The following is a 16,552-nucleotide window of genomic DNA, read 5'->3' as shown; positions in this document are numbered from 1 at the left end:
TGTATGAGTTAATTATCTAGATAAATGAAGCTTCGCTTTAAAGCACTAAAACAATAAAATAATTTTTTTAAAAATACCTTCCTTTTAAACAATAAAACAAACCCTGAATTTTTCCAGTCTTTTTTAATTCTTTCCATATGCACCCATTTTTTCATAATAATAATCATAATTCAATATTGTACACTTTTAAAGGTTTCCTAAAGAGAATTTGTAGAGGCATGCTTACATTAAAAATTAAGAAAGATGGAAAAATTAATGAGTTCAAACACAACACATAAAAAACAAACTTAACCCAAAGAATAAAGTTGACACAGAAATTAAATATATAGACAAAAAGAGATAACAGAAACAAAAACAGATTCATTGAAAAAAGATTTAGACAACTTTTATTTTTAAAAATTATTTTTAAAAAGCAAAGAAAACCAAATAATAAAATATTAGGAATGAAAGATATAAATACAAATAAAGGAGAGATTAAAAATAAGAGAATAGTATGGGCAATGCTCTTTATTTCTTTTATATTTGAAAATTTAGATGAACTGGATAATTTCCTAGACAAATACAATTTAAGAAAACTGAATTAAAAAGAAATTCCAGGTAAAGATAACAGATTCAGTACTTCCATTTAATTTTATTCCTTTCCAAAAGGCCATTAAAATAATAAAGAAATTTTAGATGCATATATTCACAAAGATGGAGAAAAAGAAGAAAGACAGCTATAAAATGTTGGAAGCTAGAAAAGAGATGGAACAGTAAGTTGAATAGTAAGCAGGTAACTGCCAAAGCCAAGAATCAACTCTATTTACATAAATCTAAAATTCTACCTCTAGGGCAGCGGTTCTCAACCTGTGGGTCGCGACCCCTTTGGTGGTCGAACGACCCTTTCACAGGGGTTGCCTAAGACCATCCTGCATATCAGATATGTACATTACGATTCATAACAGTAGCAACATTACAGTTATGAAGTAGCAACGAAAATAATTTTATGGTTGGGTCACAACATGAGGAACTGTATTTAAAGGGCCAGAAGGTTGAGAACCACTGCTCTAGGGCCATATGTTTAAAATCTAGATTCTAAATGTGAATGGGCTCTGGAATCAGAAGACCTAGGTTTAAATTCCAGCTCTGCCACTTAGTAACTGTGTTTTGGAAAAAGCTACTTAACTTCTCTCTGTCTTACTGTAAAAGGAGGATGATAATATATATACCTCATGGGGCTGTATGCTACAGAAAGAAAAAAAAATCACTTCTTTTTCCCAAAATTGCATTTACTTGGTTTTTTTGTTGATTGGTTTTGTTTTCCTGCTCCCACTCCATCAAAAGGAGAAAAAACAAAATATATTTCAGTGACTTAAAAATTAAATTAAGTTCAGCTCTGGAACCAGACTTTCTGTGAACAAATCTGGCTCCAACACACTGTGACTTAGGACAGTTGACTGAACTTCAGGCACAGTGCAAGAAATTGTGGTTCGGTCTCCTCTTTGACAAAAAAGTGATACCTTCCTCATAATGTTGTAAAGATTAAATAAACTTATAATTATAAAGTGCTTAGGAAATACTTGGTATACAGTAAGAGTTCAATAAGTATTATTATTAAAAACCAAGAATATGAAACATTTTCACTACTTGGCAAGTATACTAGTAAGTACATCATTGTGAATATCACTTTTATTCTATCTGCTATATTACTAATGGAACATGTAGGACTGTTATGTTTTCTACTTGTTGCTTTCTCTTCCTCTTTTTCTCACTAGCATCTGTTTCTGTAACTTAAGAAAAATTGAAGAATGCCAAGTGATTATGATTAACAAGCTGGGCTATTAGACTAAAGGCATCTTTAAAAATCATGATTCTATTCCTTCAGTTTACATGCGATGAAACTTAGTGACTTCCCCATATCTTCCAGGCTCTTTTTAACTGAATGAGACCTAAATCAGATACTGATTATTGGTTCAGCACTCTTAGCAGATCCTGAAACACATCCTGTCCAGTGAGGAAAATAGGTTGTACAGAGTATTTTACTCCCAACTCCAAGGCCAAACTTTTAGGTCTGGCTATTTGAGCTTTATAAACTCTGCCAACTATATGCAATACAGTTTTATATTTATGTATATGTGTGTGTATGTGTATGTGTATGTATATATATATATTCTACTATGGAAGGGAAACATTATTTAGCCATTAAGGCTTCCCAGATATAATAGAAGGCCAAATCTAACCTGTGACAAAAATAACACAGTAGACATCTGTTAGTGCACAAATCTAACAGGTACTATTATGTTGCTTATAAATTATCCTGGACTGATCTAAATGATGCTGTTTTTCCAACAATTTCAATCTTTTGTCTTAACGTCCTACATCTAGTGACTTCCAATATATACATTCAATTAAAAGAAAAATCAATGAGAACAAACTGTGTGGTTATTTTCCTAGCACGTTTCTTTAATCAAGTAGCAAGTTTGCAATTTTGAAAGAAAAAAAAATCAAAACACAAAGAAAATCATTTACCTCTGAACATTATAAAGTACACAGCTAGAAGAGTGGCAAACGTTCTTCAGTACAACACACAATATGAAATTTTCAAATTAAAATTCCAATCTCATTTAAAAAAAACAAAATGACAAATACATGTTGATGAAGGCAATACAGAAGAACAAAATGTATAAGAAACAAATTGAAAGAGTCAACACTACACCACTTACCTTTCTACACATGGTGAAAAGTATTTCTAAATGCTTTGGATTTGACAGTAAAGTATTTGTATCTATTGTCACATAATTATGCAGGAGTGGCATCATGTCTGGAAAAAAATTCAAAATCCCAGTTAGACTTGACTAATAAAGAAGAAATAAATTATTCCCCCTGAAACCACATTTCTGTTGCACACACACGTTACTATCCTCCCTTGCTACTACAAAATGCTAGAAACAAAAGTGATAAATCTACCCTATTTATAGATAAAGAAAACGTGGATCAGAAAGTTTAAATTGCTCATCATTTGATGTAGTGATTGTTCTAAATATTATTCTTCTCCACAGTACTCACCACCATCGGACATACTACATACTTTCTTCCTTCTCTGTGCATTTCCATGCCTTCCCTTCTCCCCATACTAGAATGAAGACATCAAAAAAGCAAGGGTGGCCCTGACTGGTTTGGCTCAGTGGATAGAGCATCGGCCTGCAGACTGAAGGGTCCTGGGTTCGATTCCAGTCAAGGGCATGTGCCTTGGTTACGGGCACATCCCCAGTTGGGGGTGTGCAGGAGGCAGCTGATCGATGTTTCTCTCCCATCGATGTTTCTAACTCTCTATCCCTCTCCCTTCCTCTCTGTAAAAAATCAATAAAATATATTTTTTAAAAAAATAAGCAAGGGTGCCCTGGTCGGTGTGGCTGAGTTTGTTGGATGTCCTGCCATGCACTGAAAGGTTGCTGGTGCGATTCCCGGTCCGGCACATGCCCAGGTTGCAGGCTCAATCCCCAGTACAGGGCGTGCAGGAGGCAGCCAATCCATGTTTCCCTCTCACATCAATGTTTCTCCCTCTCCCTCTCTCAAATATTTTTTTTTAAAGCAAGGGCTATTTTGTTCACTGCTGTAGTGCTGAGCTTAGAACAGTGCTTGGAGTATAGTCAGTATTCAGAAAATATTAATAGAATTAATGTACGGAAAATATTCTCTGATCGCAAACTAATTTAAGATACATAGGAAACACAGGCTCCCTCCCATTGCCTATATTCCTGAAGCTGAAAATCACTGCTACAACAGCCCCAATCTTGACAGAGAAATAAGAATAATTATTTTCTGATTGGTACTGAAATCATCTATGTCTTTATTTCAAGTATTAAAGGAAATAATATCTAGATTCAGAAAAGCAAAAATGTTACATGGTCAAAACCATACCTGTAAAATATTCAAAACAATCCTGCTGAAAAACCTCATATAATATAGCTAGAAGCTGCCACATTTGAGGGGAAATACCACGGCAGGTTAAACTATATGCCAGGGAAAGAATTTCTTCATAGAATTCTGGAAAGAAGAAAATATCTTGTTAGAATGTATAGTTTCACAGCTTTTATTTCAGTATATTATTATAATTGTTCTATTTTATTGTTGTTGTCAATCTCTTGCTGTGCCTAATTTATAAACTAAACTTTATCATAGGTGTGCATTATAGAAAAAAAAACAGTTATATATAGGGTTTGGTATTATCCACAGTTTCAGGTGTTTATGAGGGTCTTAGAATGTACCCCCCGTGGATAAGGGGGGGTCTATAGTAATATCCTGACTCACCTAATCTTTATACAAATTAATACTTTGCTATAAAAATTGACCTTGGGGGCAATAACATGTTAAATTAGACTCTACTCATGTCACATAAATCATTGTGTTCATTAGTGTAACACTTTAAGAATTCCTTTTTTTTTTATAATAGCTAGGGCTTAAAAATTAGTCACCTAATTTCCTGCAATTACTAGTGACTACTCTTTTCTGGCTACTAGATTGTTACCTGTTTTGCATTTGCTCTAGTAAGAAAGTAAAGAAAGGCACTTGTATCCAGAGATCCTATTAGCAAAAAGCATCTCTAATGACTATTTCACCTGCATGAGAATCACTTGGAATAATCAGTAAAAATGCAGATTCCTGGGCTCTGCCTCAAACTAAGCATCAGAACCTCTGGGATACAGTCCAGCAATTTTCACGTTAACTAGCTCCTTAGCGGTTCTTACGCACACCAAAGTTTAACAACTATTGCTCTAGCCTAGCCAGTTTGGCTCCTGGGATACAGCATCGGCCTGTGGACTGAAGGGTTCGATTCCAGTCACCAACATGTACCTCGGTTGCAGGCTCCCAGCTCTGGTCATGGGCATACGGGAGGCAACCAATCAATGTGTCTCTCTCACATTGGTGTTTCTGTCTCTTCCTCTCCTTCCTACTTTCTCTAAAAACAATCAATGGAAAAAAATATCCTCAGGTGAGGATTAAAAAAGAAAAGAAAAAAGAACTACTGCTTTACAGCAATGACTTCAAAAATAAGGAGGATATACCCTAGGCAGTGTGCAAGATAATCCACTAGATGGAAGAAGAATGTATTAGAACACTTTTAATCTTATCCTTTCGAATTTCTATTTTTATGTATGTAAATATATTCATATATATTAGAAGTGCATGCTCAATTCTCACTAATTTTTATTAAGTAATAAAAAGTTTGGGGACAACTGCTCTTAAGCAGTAACATGCTTTTCTTGTATCTTTCTATCTGTATATTGTACAGATTGCACTTCCCTGATGTCCAAATGCCTTGGAGGCTAGCATCTTCAAATTGCTTGGATACCATGGAAAAGTAGCCTCCTCTACAAATTCCCTTTGGTTTATAATAGCCAGCATTAGTTACTGATTCTAATCAGAAGCACCATAATAGAGAGCAGCACAATTAATTCACACTTCTGATAAGGTATGCGACCATCACTTCACATTTTTCAATCCCAGACTAAAGTAACCTCACCTCATCCCAGTTCTTGATTTCTAGAAATGTAAAACTTAAAATTCTCTGCGCTTTAAAAATTTTAAGACCAAAACTTCTTAACTGGATGCATTAAAGTTTCTCCCTAAATGAAAATACGGATATTAGAAAGTATATCCAAAAACTGAAGAGAATGCTATCTTTTCTCTCTCAAAATTGTCCATCTTCTTGAATCTAACGGACTAACAATGCACTGAAAGTTCATCAAATATTTTTTAATTTTCAATTTACATTCTTACTCAACCCTCAAACTTACCAATTATATGTTTCTGTAAAACAAGATCAATGATCCGTAGACAGATGTTCTCTAACTGCTGAGTAACCTAAAGACAAATTTAAACAGTTTAAAATTCATTTTAACCCTTAAGTTCATCTACAAATTTAATATTATCCCAATAAAAATAATAAGACTTTTTTTGAGAGAAATTGAGAAGTTAATGCTAAACTCTGGCCGAAACCGGTTTGGCTCAGTGGATAGAGCGTCGGCCTCCGGACTGAAAGGTCCCAGGTTCGATTCCGGTCAAGGGCATGTACCTGGGTTGTGGGCACATCCCCAGTAGGAGAGGTGCAGGAGGCAGCTGATGGATGTTTCTCACTCATCGATGTTTCTAACTCTCTATCTCTCTCCCTTCCTCTCTAAAAAATCAATAAAATATATTTTTTAAAAAAAAATGCTAAACTCTGTGTGAAAAATTAAACACGCAAGAATACCAGAAAAGATCATTGGGGGTCGACCAAGATGGCGGCGTAGGTAAACACCGGAGACCGCTGCCGCAAACAACCATTTCAAAAATACAACTAAAAGACTGAACGGACATCACCCAGAACCACAGGAAGGCTGGCTGAAGAGAGACTCTACAACTAGAAGGAAAGAGAACAGCAAATCGAGGCTCAGAGGCGGCGCAGTGTGGAAAATACAAAGGTACCGAGGTGCGCGCGAAAGCGGGCTGGTGGCTGAGGGCGCGGTTGTCGTTTTCTGTCGGGACTGAGTCTCAGACTCTGGGCTCCAGATCCGGGCGAGTCTCTAGGGACCCAGACTCAAACGGGAGAAGCGGGATTACCCGGCATCAGTTGGAACCTGAGGGCAGCTTTCTCTCCGAGGTTTGCAGCGGCTGCCGGGGTTCTGAGAAGCAGAGCCTCTGGGAACGGGACTGAGCGTGGCCATAACTGCTCCCTCCGCCCGCCCTGTTGATCCCGCCCCGCCCAAAGCCTGCGCACAGCCATTTGCTGATCGCCTCAGGCAAAGGCTGGATTAGCGCCTCCCCAGAAGACAGAGTTTTCCGCACAGCTGATTACTATAGCCAGCCGGCCTGAGGGTCAAATCCCCCTAGTGTTAACTACAACAATTAAGGCTTGGCTAGAACAAGACTGCGCACAGAGACCACAAGGGGGTGCACCAAGAAAGCATAAAAGATGCGGAGACAAAAAAACATGACAGAAATGGAGGATATGGAGCTAAGAATCGCAATTTTGAGGGCTTGCCATAAATTTGTGCAGAACCTCACGAAAACTAATGAGACCCTCGATGCTACGATAAAGAAATTAGAAAGTAAGCATACACGGACTGAAATAAAGAATATTATACCCAATAGCAGACCAGAGGAGTACAATAATCAAATCAAAGATTCGACAAAAAACACCCAATTGGAAAAGCAAAATGAAAAAAGAATCCGAAAGTGTGAAGATAGTGTAAGGAGCCTCTGGGACAGCTTTAAGCGGTCTAATATCAGAGTCATTGGAGTGCCAGAAGATGAGAGACAGCAAGATATTGAAAACCTATTTCAAGAAATAATGGCAGAAAACTTCCCCCACCTGGTGAAAGAAATGGACTTACAGGTCCAAGAAGCGCAGAGAACCCCAAACAAAAGGAATCCAAAGAGGACCACACCAAGACACATCATCATTAAAATGCCAAGAGCAAAAGACAAAGAGAAAATCTTAAAAGCAGCAAGAGAAAGAGGCTCAATTACCTACAAGGGAATACCCATACGACTGTCAGCTGATTTCTCAACAGAAACTTTGCAGGCCAGAAGGGAATGGCAAGAAATTTTCAAAGTGCTGAATACCAAGAACCTACAACCAAGATTACTTTATCCAGCAAAGCTATCATTCAGAATTGAAGGTCAGATAAAGAGCTTCACAGATAAGGAAAAGCTAAAGGAGTTCATCACCGCCAAACCAGTATTATATGAAATGCTGAAAGGTATCCTTTAAGAAGAGGAAGAAGAAGAAAAAGGTAAAGATACAAATTATGAACAACAAACATGCATCTATCAACAAATGAATCTAAGAATCAAGTGAATAAATAACCTGATGTACAGAATGAACTGGTGATTATAATAGAATCAGGGACATAGAAAGGGAATGGACTGACTATTCTTGGGGGAAAAAGGGGTGTGGGAGATGCGGGAAGTGACTGGACAAAAATCATGCACCTATGGATGAACACAGTGGGTGGGGAGTGAGGGTGGAGGGTGGGGTGGGAGCTGGAAGGAGGGGAGTTATGGGGGGAAAAAAGAGGAACAAATGTAATAATCTGAACAATAAAGATTTAATTAAAAAAAAAAAAAAAAAAAAAAAAAAAAAAGAATACCAGAAAATTCTGAAAAGTAAACCAATAATAGAAATGAGAATTACATCTATAATAAAATTATGAATTAAATAAGTTTCTTAGCTCATATTTTATACCAAAATAGAGACCTAACAGATCAGATTTCAATGTTAATACAGTGGGGCCTTGACTTACCAGTTTAATTCATTCCGAGACCGAGCTCGTTAAGGAGCTCGTTAACTCAAATTACCCTATCAACTCAGTGCAAAAAATCAGCCGAGAGACAGCTGGTATCTCAAAAAACTCATTAGTCGGGACACTCATAAGTCAAGGCCCCACTGTACTTCAGACATGAAAAATACTGGAAGATATCAAAAGAATTGTGTGTAATCCTAAAGAAGGAAAATGACTCAAAGCCCAGAAAGGAGAAATAAATATATTGAGTCATTTGGTATCAAAAATTAAAAATATCTGCATAGAGCAAGCGGAAGTCAAAGATAAATGAAAAATTGAAGGAAATATTTTCAAAGATAACACAAAGATAAAATTCCCCTCACATGAAATCATAGTAACAAAAAGAAAGGCAAAGATTACAACAAAAGAAATATAAATGGACCTGACCTTAAAAAAAGTTTATTCTAATACATAATAAGAATACAAATTCTAAGCACAGGATTAACACTTTTCACCTATCAGACTGGCGATGATCAAAAAGTAGGGACTTTACATTGATTTAGGGAGCGTGAAGGACACCTTAGCAATATCCTTGAAACTACTCATACATGTATTTTTGATCCAGAAATTTGAATTAAAGAAATTTTCCCTCTGAATATATTATTACATGTACAAAATGACATGTAAAAAGTTTTTCATTGCAGCAACATTTGTGATTAGTAACAACCAAATGTCCACTTAACAAGAGATAGTTAAATTATATCCATTAACAAGGACCGGCTAAGTAAATTGGGTATATCATACAAAGAGATATCATGCAACTATTAAAAATATGTAATTTTATTGACTAATATGGAAGACTCACCAAGAAATATTAAGTAAAAAGTGGCAGATGAAAATGTATGCTATCATTTTCATTAAAGAAAAATACACATACTCACTTTCTGCCTGAATATAGTAGAGAAAAATCTCTGGAAAGATACAAAAAACCTGGTAAAGGAGCCCACCTCCTTGAGAGGAGGATGAGATGTCTAGGGAGATGAGATCTCATCCTCCTTTTCACACCTTTTGAATTTTCAACATATGTTTGTACTAAATGTTTTTTAAATAAGAAAAAATTAAAATCCATTATGGGTTCCATTTTTCATCTAAGTACCCTATTTCAACTTTCAAAATTATTCTTTAATATTCAACTTAAACTACAGTCTTGAAATTCAAATGATTCAAATTTTTCCATTTAAGCATTTTCTGTATATTTAGAACCACTAAGAAAAACTGCACATGCTTAAGATGTTTTAGACTTTCACTTGTGCTCTTCACACAGGAAGTATTTGTACATATATTCATTCACATGTGATTTCCCCTTTCAAAAATAATGTTTTCAAAAATGTTTTAACAAGCTAAAATTTAGTCATAGGACAGGCAGTCAAGAAACAAGATTCTGGTTCTTGTTTTGCCCCTAATTATCTATGACAGCGATTTTCAACCAGTGTGCGTGCCACAAGAGGCAAACTGGTGTGCCTCAAGAATTTCTGAAACATGCAATACCTGCCCTGGCTGGTGTGGCTCAGTTGGTTGGGCATCATCCTGTACACCAAAAGGTGGCAGATTTGATTCCCAGACAGGGCACATACCCAGGTTGCAATCGATTGATGTTTCACTCTCACATTGATGTTTCTCTATCTCTCCCTGTCCCTTCCTCTCTCTCTAAAAAAATCAGTAAAAGTATATCCTCGGGTGAGGATTAAAAAGAAGAAGCAGAACTTAAAAAAACACACGCCCCAGCCTTCAGAATTGTGAGAAATAAATGTTAGCTGTTTAAGCCACACACACACACACACACAAACACGCAATACCTGACTATGTAGTCAGGGGCAGTGACCTCTTCTCCCTTAGACTGTCAAATTTAAAACTGACAACAGCCAACACAACAATAGATGTCCCATGTCAATAAATCAAAATTACACATATTTTTTGTCAGATAGGCAAAAAGTGTATATTTTTGGTATGCCACAGAATTTTAGTTATTATTTTATGTGTGCCATGAGTTAAAAAAAACATTGAAAATCGCTGCTCTAAAACCTAGGTAAGCCATTTAGCTGAAGTTGCTAAGTTTTTTCATCTGTAAGTAAGGAAGATGGATATGATTAGTGCTCTTCAGTTTTACCCCTGGCTTGCCTCCCTTGATAATCTCATAGTAACTTCTCGTGCTCCTTTAACTTTATTTGAAATTCAAAATAAATGTAATATCAATAGTAAAAAAATTAAAACAAAAATAGAAAATGCTGTTTTGTTTTCAAAATAATCCTTCTGCTCATTCTACCACTTCCTGTCCTCCACACACATACTTGGGAAAACTGGATGAGGCGATTTCTCAGGTCTCTTCAAATTTAAAATACAAGTTCTACATATAAGGTGAAAGAATCATCCTCAAGTATACTTGCTGTGATTTAATTTGGAACATCTCACTGTTTCCAAGAGTCCCATATAGTTTCAAAAGGATACAAAACTAAAATAATGAATATGGAAATTAAAATTCGCATTGAGCCTTTTAGGTGAAAGAAGGCTAGCCCAGGAAAAGAAGATCGAACCATTTTTAAGAATCTGGTCACCGTGTATTGGTATGTGGTAAACACAAGAAAAATCAATAGCCACAGGGTTTCACAATGCTATTAAAAGAACTGGCACCTGCTTTCCCAAATCCTCACTGTATAAAACAAGAGTTGCCATCATTGCTAAATAAGTCAACTTGAGCTCACAGAAAAACACAATCTAATTTGAATTAAGGAAAGGTTATATAACACTTGGGGAGGAGAGCAGTGGGCTTTAGGTGGAGATACACTGATATATCATCAGGATGATTTGACTGCAAACCCAAAACCTGGTGACCATGAACAAGTCTCTTATTTTCCACTTCTGCAAAATGGCACTACCATTACGTGCTCCATCCTACTCATAGTGACGTGGGTACCATTATATCAGCTAATGCAGGAGTAGGGCACCTTTTTACTGCCAAGGGCCATTGGATATTTATAACATCATTTGCAGGCCATACAAAATGATCAACCTAAAATTTAGCCTGCTACATTTGGTCAAACATTTAATTAACTCACCCCTAATGCCTTGGCAGGGCCAGAACAAATGACTTCAGGGGCCTTATACGGCCCCTGGGCCGGACATTCCCCACCCCTGACCTAATGGATGTGAAAGCACTTGATGACTGTCTGCACAATTCTTATCCCAATATTATTCTGGAATTCAGTTCAGGGAAAATGATGTTTTAAACTCTTCTTCCCTTCCATCCTCACAATATTTGTTACTCAGAATTTTGTTCCATTACGTAATATTTGCCACTCTGACTGATGGCTATCACTCTCCACTGAGAAGACTACACTATGGATTCAGAAGGCAGAGCTCATGTCTTATACAATTTAGTATTCCCTAAAAACCTAGCCTGGCAGATGTCATGTGCTGAACTTAAGTACATTCAGTTCAGAAAAAAGGGATATAGTATACATTTTATAACCACAAGTAATATTTCCCATCAATTATTTTAATATGTGTCTTTAAAATTCGAGGATAATTTATAAAATCTAGCAACATAACTAAATAGCAATTTAAAAGTCACAACTTTAAAATTGTGCCCATGATCATATAAATTTCAGTTAAAGTTACTATAATGACAAAATAAAATACAAAGAAATCCCACCTCTTTATGATCTTCAACAACTGTCAAGATAGTATCAATGGTATGTAAAATTCCCATAGCCATTACTGTTTTGTCTTCAACTTCTTCATATTCATCACTTTGAAGAACTTTGCCAAATATCTCTGCCTATGAAAATAAACATATTCAACAATTAGTAGTTATACCCACCCCTCTATTATGTTAGCAAAAGAGCAGCATCACACATATAAATGTCAGCAACATTATGTATTTTGTTGTTATGTTTTAAATATAGCCATTTTTCCCTTATCTGGCCACTAGAGTGAAATATATACTTTAGCTATTACAATCAGATAGCTAATACTTAACTCTGGTTGTCATTAAACAAATAAATCCAAAATCTGGGAAAATTGAAATCTAATAATACTCAAATGAAAAATTCGATAGAAGGTTTAGAAGACAAGGTCAAGGAATCATCTAGAAAATGAAACGAAAAGAACAGATATGGAGAGAGAGGTAAGGAAATCAGAAACTCAGTCTTGGCCCAATACTCTACATGAGAACTATAGAACAGAAAAAAGAGCAGAGAAAAATTCATCAAAGAAGTAACAAGAATTGTCTAAAACTGAAGAAAATGAGTTTCAAGATTCAAAATCCAGAAAGTGAAAATTTAGAAGGCTCACATTAAGGCAAAATCACTATGAAATCTCAGAATATTATAGATAAAATACATTAATCTTAAATGTTATTAGATTTAACTATAGAAATTAACTGTCAATAGTCCCTTGGCCCCACCTCTCACTATAGCCATTGCTGCAGCAACCACTTCCACAAGGGCTTCCACCAGGTTTGCTCAGGCACAACCTGGCATGGTCTTGCCTCAGGCTTGAGCCCTTGCTTCCTGCCCCAGAGCTTCTCTGATCCATGTGCAAACCAGAAGTGCAGGGGAATTAAATACCTCTAGGGGGCCACATTTGACCAAAGGAGCCAGCAGCTGAAGTATACAGGGTCTCAATAGCATAACCTGGTATTGGCTTCTCCTCCTTTGCGGTTCATGTCACTTCCCCACTCCCATTCCCCAGAATTACTTTCTAAATCAACTACCTAGGCTCATAGCTAGTGGAAGAGTTAGACCATACATTAAAAAACACACATACAATGCCACGTCAGTAGTTATGGGTGCTCTAAGGGAAAGTCAAAGGTAGGTAATGGGTTGTGATGAGGAGCTATTTTGCTCACAGTGGTCAGCAAAAGTCTTGGAGATGGTGGCATCTGAGCAGAATGAGGGGAGGGAGCCAGCCAAATGAATATCTAGAGGGAGTGGCATGTGAAAAGGCCAGGAGGTTGCAAAGAGCATGGTGACCTCTGAGAATAGCAAGGAAGCCAGAGGGGCTAGAGACTGGTATGTGAGGGAGAAGAGAGATGTGGGCAGCAAGATGGCAAGGCCAGACAACCTGGGGCTTTGTAGGCAGTAGTGTTGGGAAACTCTTGGGGCTTAAACTGATGGCTCTGCTAGGGCCTCGGCCTATCCCTGGGGCCTGGAAATTTGGGGTATATTGGGCTTCACATACAGAAAATAGAAAATGAATACCAGAGCGCTCACATGGAAAGTGGATCTAGATCTCTGTGTAAAACTGGGACCTAAAAAGGCAGTACACCAAATAAAAAGATGGACTAGAAAATAACTTCACCCCACAGGGACAAGTAGGACATGAGCAGTGTGTGCACAACTTTGTCACAATTTCAAAGGAAACTGCTTGCTTCCCAACTCCTCTTTTTCCACTCCCTGTGGGCTTGAATTCAAGTGTGTTGCTGGTAACTTAGCTTAGGATTGTCCTGCAGAGGTCGGCAAACTCATTAGTCAACAGAGCCAAATATCAACAGTACAACGATTGAAATTTCTTTTGAGAGCCAAATTTTTTAAACTTAAACTATATAGGTAGGTACATTGTTATTAATTTAATTAGGATACTCCTAAGGCTTAGGAAGAGCCACACTCAAGGGGCCAAAGAGCCGCATGTGGCTCGTGAGCCACAGTTTGCCAACCACGGTCCTTGTCTTCCTGCCTGCTTCCTCCAGGCTATTATTAATATAAGAGAGGAATAAACTATCTTGTTTGAACCTTAGAAAAAAAAAGAGCCCAGCTGGCATGGCTCAGTGGTTGGGTGTCAACCTATGAACCAGGAGGTCACGGTTCAATTCCCGGTCAAGGGACATACTGGCTCCATCCCCAGTGTGGGGGCATGCGGGAGGCAGCCAATCTATGATTCTCTCTCATCATTGATGTTTCTCTCTCTCCCTCTCCCTTCCTCTCTGAAATCAATATATATACTGTCAAAATTAGAAGAGCAAACATTTTTACATTAACACTAGAGGCCCAGTGCACAAAATTTGTGCACTCTGGGGGAGGGGGGTCCCTCAGCCCAGCCTGCGCCCTCTCACAGTCCAGGATCCCTCGGGGAATGTCCAATTGATGGCAGTTGGACATCCTTAGCACTGCCACAAAGGTGGGAGAGGCTCCCGCCACCGCCTCTGAACTCACCAGCTGTGAGGCCGGCTTCTGGCTAAGCAGCACTCCTCTTGTGGGAACACACTGACCACCAGGGGGCAGCTCCTGCATTGAGCATCTGCCCCCTGGTGGTCTGTGTGCATCATAGCAACCAGTCGTTTTGCCATTCGGTCGATTTGCATATTAGCCTTTTATTACAGGCTAGATAGGATTACAATTACATATAAAACCAAACTCCAAATTTTGGAGTTTAATTTATTTAGATTAGTCAAGGCTTTTATATCAAACAGCCCTCCCAGTCTTACCAAGTGTTGGGTCATATCGACAGCAATGGAGGCTATTTCTTGACTGTATTCACATATCATCTTCTGGATAACATTCGTCACATCGTCATTTTCTGTCTCTCTAACAATGTGCAACAGCTCCTGCATAATAGGCCTCACATGTGGCTTCATATACTCCTTAGCTAATCCAATAAAATAAACACAATCACTAAAAAATTAGCCATTCACAAGTGATAAAAGGAATCAACTTGCTCACAGGGTAATAGGTTCTAAATAGATACTTGCTCTGTGGTAAGTTGCAAAGCTATACCAAAATAATCTTCATCACTATATATCAATATTCCCCTAAGTAATACAGAGAGAATCAGTCCTGCACAGGAGAGAACTGTCCTGACCAAAATGCCAACAGCCCCCCATGACTTATACAACATGGATATGACACCAGGATATAAGTATAAAAAACAATGTACATAAAACTATGCCCACTGCTGATGGTGCCCATCCCCTGCCCCACCCCATCTCTTTTCACCCTCCTCCCCTCATATTCTTATGCAATATTCAGACCTCCATTAAAACATTGTTGACTAGAGGTAAACTAGGTGCATGTTTACTTTCAAAGGTTTATTTGAACTTTGGACAGAATATTCTTCTAAACAAACAAATGAGATATCTGGGTTATCACTCACTAGAAATATTACTTGCTACTTTCAGAAGTAGCAGAACCACAGAATCCTAGAGTTGAAAGGATCTTAAAGCTATCTACTCCAACCCCCTGAATTTAAATGTATTAGATATCCAAGTCATGACAAATCATGTGCCTTGCCGAGCTTTATATGCAAACTAGAGGCCCGCTGCACAAAATTCATGCATGGGTAGGGTCCCTATGCCTGGCCGGCAATCAGGGCCGATTGGGGCCTTCAGGCTGCTGGCCGGGGCCTTCCTTCATTCCATGCCGCCGCCTGGTGGTTAGCGCACGTCATAGCGAGCGATCAAACTCCTGGTCTCCCGGTAGAACTCTTGAGGGGACAATTTGCATATTAGGCTTTTATATATATACTAGAGGCCCGGTGCACAAAAATTTGTGCACTCGGGGGGGAAGGGGGGGTTCCTCAGCCCGGCCTGTGCCCTCTCGCAGTCTGGGACCCCTCGGGAGATAACGACCTGGTGGCTTAGGCCTGCTCCTGGGTGGCAGAGGGCAGGCCCAATCCCTAGGTGCAGCCCCTGGTCGGGCTCAGAGCAGGGCTGATTGGGGAGTTGGGGCACCGCCCCCTGTCATGCACAGAGCAGGGCGGATTGGGAGGTTGTGATGCCACCCTCAGTCACGCTCAGGGTAGGGCTGATTGGGGGGTTGGGGCACCGCCCCCTATCACACTCAAGGTAGGGTCAATGGGGAGGTTGCGGCACCACCCCCTGTGATGCACAGAGCAGGGCCAATCAGGGGGTTGGGGTACTGCCCCCCCCCCCCCGTCACGCACAGAGCAGGACCCATCAGGGGGTTGGGAAGCTCCCCCGTCACGCACAGAGTAGGGCCGATAGGGGAGTTAGGGCACCGCCCCCTGTCACACACAGAGCAGGGTGGATCAGGGGGTTGGGGCGCCACCACTGTCACACTCAGGGCAGGGCCGATGGGGAGGTTATGGCTCTACCCCGTCACACACAGAGCAGGGCCCATGGGGTGGGGGGGGGCGCGGGGGGGGGGGGCGCCACCCCCTGTCACACACAGAGCAGGGCCGATCAGGGGGTTGGGATGCCACACCCTGTCACACACAGAGCCGCAGGGCAATCAGGGGGTTTGGGCGCTGCACCCTGTCATGCTGATCTGGTGCCAGGAGACCTCTCGGCTCCA

The 16,552-nt window shown here is 39.2% G+C and overlaps 1 protein-coding gene across 1 annotated transcript in view; it reads right to left on the bottom strand.

The window, feature by feature from the left end:
- The window catches only part of IPO8 (importin 8), a 65,924-nt gene that overhangs the window by 14,393 nt on the left and 34,979 nt on the right, over nucleotides 1–16,552 (bottom strand). Inside the window, exons 15-19 of the mRNA XM_070410487.1 lie at nucleotides 14,728–14,888; nucleotides 11,956–12,081; nucleotides 5,778–5,844; nucleotides 3,901–4,026; nucleotides 2,703–2,800 (exon numbers count right to left, since the gene is read on the bottom strand). Of these exons, the coding sequence (XP_070266588.1) occupies nucleotides 2,703–2,800; nucleotides 3,901–4,026; nucleotides 5,778–5,844; nucleotides 11,956–12,081; nucleotides 14,728–14,888 (578 nt within the window). The remainder of the gene's footprint in view (nucleotides 1–2,702; nucleotides 2,801–3,900; nucleotides 4,027–5,777; nucleotides 5,845–11,955; nucleotides 12,082–14,727; nucleotides 14,889–16,552) is intronic.

The sequence above is a fragment of the Myotis yumanensis genome, unplaced genomic scaffold (assembly GCF_028538775.1).
Source record: "Myotis yumanensis isolate MYYU_CA2020_CCGP unplaced genomic scaffold, mMyoYum1.0.hap1 SCAF_3, whole genome shotgun sequence".
In the NCBI taxonomy this organism is placed as follows: Eukaryota; Metazoa; Chordata; class Mammalia; order Chiroptera; family Vespertilionidae; genus Myotis; species Myotis yumanensis.
Note: the sequence above shows the minus strand (reverse complement) of the source record. Positions and strands in the feature narration are given on the sequence as shown.